The sequence below is a fragment of the Gossypium hirsutum genome, chromosome D13 (genome assembly GCF_007990345.1).
Source record: "Gossypium hirsutum isolate 1008001.06 chromosome D13, Gossypium_hirsutum_v2.1, whole genome shotgun sequence".
NCBI lineage: Eukaryota > Viridiplantae > Streptophyta > Magnoliopsida > Malvales > Malvaceae > Gossypium > Gossypium hirsutum.
Genome location: NC_053449.1, coordinates 54036445 through 54043726, shown reverse-complemented (window position 1 = coordinate 54043726; position 7282 = coordinate 54036445). Strand labels below are relative to the sequence as shown.

The window sequence follows — 7282 nt, the reverse complement described above, 5'->3', positions numbered from 1 at the left end:
GCAATTTTGATTATATGATGCTAAAATGGCCAACTCATTTTGATTGTTACTTGTTTTAAGTAGCACATGGGTTGTTGCATCATGTCTAAATCCTCTTATCATATATTCTTTAAAAAGACCTACACCTACTCACAAACAACTACACATTCTATTGGACATTTCTTCATGGTTTTTGTCCTACTTTTATCCTTTTGTTTTTGAAAATTATGTTTAAGTTTTAGAATTCACGAATCTTGACATCAAAGATATTTTGGTCAATAAAACATAAATGGCTTGTAGGAGAAAAGAAAAAGGATGCATTAAAGAGAAACACGTTAATATACAGCTCTAGAAATATTAACACCACCACCTCCATCTTTGGATAGTAGTTGCTAGAGCTTTGATATATATCCAGGTCCAGCCCTCTATCCAACTTCCACCCACCCCTAGTATTTTTGCTGCCTATACATACCTACATGCATTTATATCAATCCACGTCTCTCCTCACTACCCTTTAAATCTCAGCTTCTTAGGCCATTTCTACTCACAAAACCCTAATTTTTCAAAGTTAATTGACATCAGAAAATATTAACTCAATTGCTACATGGAATTGAATCTCAATATTTGAGACCCTTTGCACAATCCTTTTAAGTGTAGGCTACAAAATTCATCAAAATGTGGTAGGCACAACAAGCCAAACTACATAGTTCTAGCAATTCACTTTCCCTTGAGCATCATCTCACCAACATCAAGAGTATTTTATTTATATGTTTATTGACCTACTCTGACTAAAGATACTGTGGTAGATCAAGTGTGAAGCATAATTAAAGCAGCATCAAACATTACTTCAATTTTAATAATAAAAACAAATTGGTATTACATGGTTCCAAGTTGCATAATGCAATACACCCACTAATAAGTATATTAAACATGAATTAAAAAAAGGTAAACAAGATAACAGTAAAATAATGGACATCTTGAATCTTTGTCATGCCTTACTGAAAACTAACATTAATATATATAATAGCTTTAAATAAAAAAAGAAAAGAAACCTTATTATAACACCCATTAGCTTCATAAACAAGGGCAATGTTTCCTAAATTATCCATATCATATGCCAGGCAATGTTACTACCTTGAAAAGAACAAAAATTATAGACAAAATTGCCAAAAAGCCTTAACTGAGAAAACTCCCTATGGAACTTATAAACAAACAAATGAAAGAAAACAGATATTCTCTTTCTCCACTTTCAAACTTGCATCAGAATCAATATTTTTTTTTAATTTTAACTCCTAAATTAAAAAAAAAAGAGTAAGAAATATAGATAAAACAAAGGTTTAAACTAGAGATGGCATCCAAAGCAATTACAGGTTTTGGGAGTGAAAGAACAGAAACCAAAGGGTCTGTTTGGAATGTTGCAATTGATAGCATAGCAACAAGGAGAAGGTAAGCAAGCACCTTTAGCTCCACCACAGCATGTACAAACAGCACATATCTGGAAACTCCCCAACTTTCTTCTGCTTTCATTGAACAACATCATCTTCTCTTCCACCAATGGGAACATTTCTGAAGACCCATTTACCTTCAAACAAACAAACCAACTATGAATCCACAAAAAAAAAAGTTCAAAATCTTTGAGATGGAAAGGAAAAGGGATCTATGCATTCAAATGCAAGGTTTTTTGTAACTCACTTGGGCCATGCTTGTAGCTTCATTGTAATTGAAGACAAAAGCTGAAAAGAAGAGAAACAAGAGAAAAAGAGTGACCCCATAACCAGATTTCATGTTTGTAGAAGTGGGTTTTTTTTTGGGGGGGGGGACTGATTTGCTGAACTGATGATAGTGAAAAAGAAAAGCGAAAACCCCAAAAAAGTAAGTGAAATGGAATGGGTATTGATTCTTTTTTCCTTTTGTTCTTGATTTTGTTATAAAAAAAAAAAGGGAGTGACTACTTGCGGTATTTGTATTGGGTATAATTTTAATTTAATTTGGTGCAAATCATAAATGAAAAACGATTTCTTATGGAACCACACACACCCCCAAATAAAAGAGTTTTTGGTGGTGCTAAATTGAGTGCATCTTAAATGGGATTGAGCTGGAGGAATGGGAAGCCTAAATTAATGGGAATCATGTTCCTTTTTCCCCTGTTTCTCTGTGGAAATTTTTTACAGAAAATTTAGGTTTGAGTTAAAATTTATCATATTATATCTATATTTATATTTATATTTTTCTTTTCTTTTTGAGAGAAACATCAAGCAATAATCATTAATCAAAGAAAGAAAAGAACAATGCAAGCTTAAGACTGAGAGGCAAATTACATCCAAACCTAAGCCTCTCTAACATCAATAATTGTAGAACCGAAATGGTCTAAATCTAAAATAGAAAAAATTAGATGTCCGTGAGATCATTTTATATGAGAGATTCTAGAAGAAGGTGGAGTTAAGATTCAAAAAATTTCAATCACTAAAAATTTAATTGAAATGATGACTTAGGTTGTAATTGCGGTCAAATTCTAATTATGTTTAGATTCGATCAATATTAAAATTTGAAGGTTGAAATTTAAAGACACTTAATCAAATGTTGCTTTGCAAGGAGATTGAAGATGTGAAAATTTGCTAAGGTAGAAATTTGTTGAAATAGCACAATTCTATATATACAAAATAAAAGGTTATGGAGAGTTTGTACTACTATAAATAAGGGTATAATAAATATATTTGTTTTATGACGATTGAGATATAATAAAGGGTAAATTATATCAACAGTCACTCAACTTTGGTATAGCTAACAAAACAGTCATCTAGATTTCATTTCAAACACTCAACTTTAGAAAAATAACAAAATAGTCACTAACATTATCAAAAAGTGACAAATCAGTCCCTTATTAATATTTTTCGTTACTGTCTTAACAGGACCACTAATGTGGCAAGTTAACTAGCTGATGTCCACGTTGGTGAAGTAATGGAAAGGTCAAGGTTTGACATGGGTTTAGGGAAAGAAATTTGAAGAGTTAGGTTGGTTTAGGGCAAAAAAAAACATAAATTGATTGTGATTAAGGGAAGGAGGAAAAGAAAATTGATTTGGGAAAAAATTAATAGGGATTTAGGTTAGAATCGATTTGGGAATCGATTAACAAGGTTGGTTTAGGGTTAGAAAATTGATTCAATAATCGATTAACAAGGTCTAGGGTTAGAAATCAATTGGTATTTTTCGTTTGGGGAGAAAAGAAGACAAAATGAGAAACCTATTAGTGTTTTTGGTTCTCAGCGACAATGGTCAATAGAAAGGAAGCTGCCAATGTTGTTACATCCACTGTAACGGGTAAGTTTCTATATTTAGTTTTTCATTTTTTTATTTAGGGTTATTTTGATTTAGGGTTGTCTAGATTTAAAATTTGAAAAATGTTGCATCCACATAGGGTTATTTCGATTTTGGTTTCATTTGTTATTAACAATCATTCAAAAAGACTTTGATTTCATTTGTTATTTACATGGGGTTTAGAGTCTGCTTATTAAAGTGAATGGCAGATACTGTGTATGGTATGCCATATGCATGATGTTGTGTATGTCATGTTTATTGTTTGTATCAAACTGATGTTGTATGCCATGTGCATGTGCATGTGCATGATGCTGTGTATGTCATGTTTATTATTTGTATCAAACTAAATGACAGATATTGTGTATGGTATGTCATGTTTATTGTTTGTATCAAACAGTATCAAGTTTGGTTATTTTTTTGTTATTAAGAGACAAATATGCTCCTAGTTTCAAATATCAATTGGATTAACTTTGTTCTTTAGCTTCTATATTGTATTGGTTCTTGTTCGTCATTGCCTAAGTTTAGGGTTAAAGTGTTTGGTTATTGTTTGTCATGTGCATGACAAAAATGGTTGTGTTTATATTAAATTATTTTTGTATTGGTTATTGTCTGTCATGTTGTATTAAATTGTTTGCTATTGCCTATGTTGTATTAAATTGTTTGGTTGTTGTCTGCCTTTATTGACTATAATTTGTTTGGCAGGTTTAATTGATGATAATTTTAATGAAAGTGAAGAAATGTTTGATTTTGAGGTGTCTGTTAATTATGTATCTGATAGTGATGTGTCTAAAAGGATAAGGATTAATCTAGATGGTTTAAACATGGATGATATAGAAGTAGGGGAACTATGTGATAGTGATTATTCTGGGAGGTTAGATAGTGCACATGAATCTGACTCAAATGGCCAAAATTGGCATAAGTTCAACCTAGATAATGACATGAGTAATCCTAAACTTTAGGTTGGAATGTTATTTAAGTCCAAAAATAGTCTAAAAGAAGCTGACAAGCAGTATGGTAGGTTGTATAGTTATTTTATTAAGTTCTCCAAAAATGATCTAAAGAGGTTAACGGCAGTCTACAGTGAAAAATGTTCGTGGTTCATATGGGCCTCTAGACTAAACCCTAATGACCCTATTGACTAGACTTGGCAAATTAGGAGTTCAAACCCTAACCATACTTGCTCTAAAGTCTATAAAAATAATAATGTAACCTCAGCTTGGATAGGTCAACATTATAAAGAAAATTTCATTGTTGATCCTGGTTATTTTTGACATCATAGTAACAAGATGTCAAAAGAGATTTATTTTACCTTGTCTAGCTAACCGAATGTAGGAGGGATAAACTTATGGCATTGGAATTAATTGAAAGAGTTCATAAGGCTCAATATGAGAAGATTTATGAGTATTTGTTGGAGGCTAAGACCCAAAATGAGGGGATAACAATACTTTGTTATTTGAATAATAGATTGTTTCAAAGGATGTAACAACCCAAACTTGACCTAGACGTTATGGCCAGATCTAGCGATGTCACATGATAGGGTGTTTGAAAACCATGTCGACGCATTAAAACCATTTCTATTGAATTCCTTATCTTAATATCTTATTAGTTCCAAAATTGTTTTGCTCATTTAATCGATAGTTTCAAAACGTTATTCGTTTGCGGAAGCTTTTAAAACAAATTAAACAATCGTGCGTTCAAGAAAAATATTTGTTTCTTTTGAAAATCGAGGTTTTCTACTACTAGCAATTGTAATCCATAAGGTAAAGATAATTAAAACCCAAAACCAAAGTCCGAAAGCCCAATTACAACCCAAAAACTTCGCCAGTAAAAAATAGAATAGAAACAAAACCAATTATCATAAATATAGGTTAAAAACCATGAAAGTCCAAAACCATGGTCACCGCCGAGTCTTTCGCCGCACCGATCCATATAGATCTGGGGATTTCCTGTGCACATTTAAACATAAGGGGTGAGTTTACGAAAACTCAGTGTGTAATCCCATAGAAAACAAACAATAACAAATCACAGTGCACAGTTAAAACAATCCTGGGCTTAAGCCCTTTTTCAATATCAGTAACAATTTGGGCCTTAGCCCATCTCAGTACAGTATCAAATATGCAGTAGGGTCTTAGCCCATCACAGTATTAGCAGCAATCATGCAGTATTCAGTAACAAACCCAACTAGCCTCTACACACCATCTCCGTCCAACCCTACACTCCATGTGGGGATCAAATCAACCTACCTATCCTTACACTCCAAATAGTACCGAATGCGGCACAAAATAGTAATTTTCAGCTAAGCTGCCAGTATGTTAGGCTTAAAAGCCTTTCAGTACACTTCCTCCAAATATAATTAACCCAACCCCATGCAATGTAACATACAAGTCATGACATGCTATCTCAGGACATCAGTACATATAACCAGTTCAGTATACAAGCATACTATCATCATACTCAACACATATATAAATCAAATAGTTAGTTCGTACAATTAGACACATATATAAATCAAATAGTTAGTTCGTACAATTAGAGGTCTAATTGATGCTTACCGACCCTACAGTAGGTTCACAGTCGACTTGGGCGACCTGCGCAACCTTAGCAATCAATTCAGTGAAAATGGGCTCACACGCCCACGTGGTTTGCTCGTGTAGGCCCACTCAGACCAAATTGGCCTTGGCCGCGTGGTCCATTTCTAATGTAACCCATGCTAGCTAAATATTCATATATGTTTTCACTATTTACTTATATGTTCCTTTAAAGCTATCTACTTGAGTCACTGTTACTAAATTACTTATATCCTAAGCTACAGAATTCCAAATTAAGGTCCGCTTGATGTTTTTGAAACTAAACTCAAATAACTTTCTACCATAAAATTTTTAGAATTTTTGGTTCAGCCAATAAGTACAGTAAAATCTTCAATCTTACCCATGTTTTGTTGTCTGACAACTTTGACCTTTCTTTGCTAAAAATTAATTATATCTTAGTACAAAATTTGGATGATGTTACCATTTATTTCTATTGAAAATAGACTCATTAATAATTTAAACATGTAAATTTTAACCCCTAATTATTTTTCTCCAATTTTTGATGATTTTCCAAAATTAGAACAGGGGAATCTGAATTCATTCTGACCTTGTCTCACAAAGCTTATTATATCTCACGATTTACAATTCCATTACATACATCGTTTCTTCTATGAGAAACTAGACTCAATAAGATTTAATTCCATATTTTTTTTATCCTCTAATTAAATTTCCATAATTTATGGTGATTTTTCAAAGTTAGTCTACTGTTGTTGTCCAAATAGCAAGCAATTTTGACTTTTCATCGAATCTCATTTTCTACGTTTCGGGTACACACCTGGTTTCGGTTTGACGTGTAGACACCCCAAGACACTCAGAACCTAGAATTGACATTCCCAAACACAGATTTAGATTTTAAACGAGTTTTTAAAATGCGAATATGAACGACCATAGTGCTAATCAAACGACCAATGCTTACCCCAACACCTTTAGTGATTTCAATTACGAGGTGACACGAGGAAGACTCTATTATTCTCAATTTTTTGTTTCCCAAAATAAAAAATCACAACCTTCAGTCGGTAATCGAATGCCAAAACTATAATAACTTAAGCCACTTACCAAATGGGGAAAAACGCAGTGATCAAACAGAATCTCAAACAAGGAGACACATCTTGGTCAAAACAATAAAAGGAAGAAAAAGGGATTTGATAACACAAAAGGAAAGAAAAACGGCAAAGGAGAATTCAACAAGGAGAATAGAAGGGAAAACATGTAGATTTTTTTTGGGAAAAAAATAAAAGAAAAGATTGACAGAATATCCGATAACCACCCTTAATCCCTTATTTTTCTCCTAAAAACAGTCCACCACACTCCCACTATCTCTCAACAACCGAATTCAAACTTCACTCAAACACTTCAGTATTTTACTTTCCTTCAAACTCCCACACGGCACAGATAACAAA

The 7282-nt window shown here is 32.9% G+C and overlaps 1 protein-coding gene across 1 annotated transcript; it reads right to left on the bottom strand.

Annotated features, from left to right (window-relative positions):
- Nucleotides 1-1013: 1013 nt before the first annotated feature.
- Nucleotides 1014-2163, bottom strand: LOC107918742 (uncharacterized). The gene is made up of 2 exons (XM_016848327.2): nucleotides 1672-2163; nucleotides 1014-1561 (listed from the first exon to the last, which is right to left on the bottom strand). The coding sequence occupies exons 1-2, from the start codon at nucleotides 1762-1764 to the stop codon at nucleotides 1322-1324; spliced, it is 333 nt and encodes a 110-aa protein (XP_016703816.1). The 5' UTR covers nucleotides 1765-2163; the 3' UTR covers nucleotides 1014-1321.
- Nucleotides 2164-7282: the final 5119 nt, after the last annotated feature.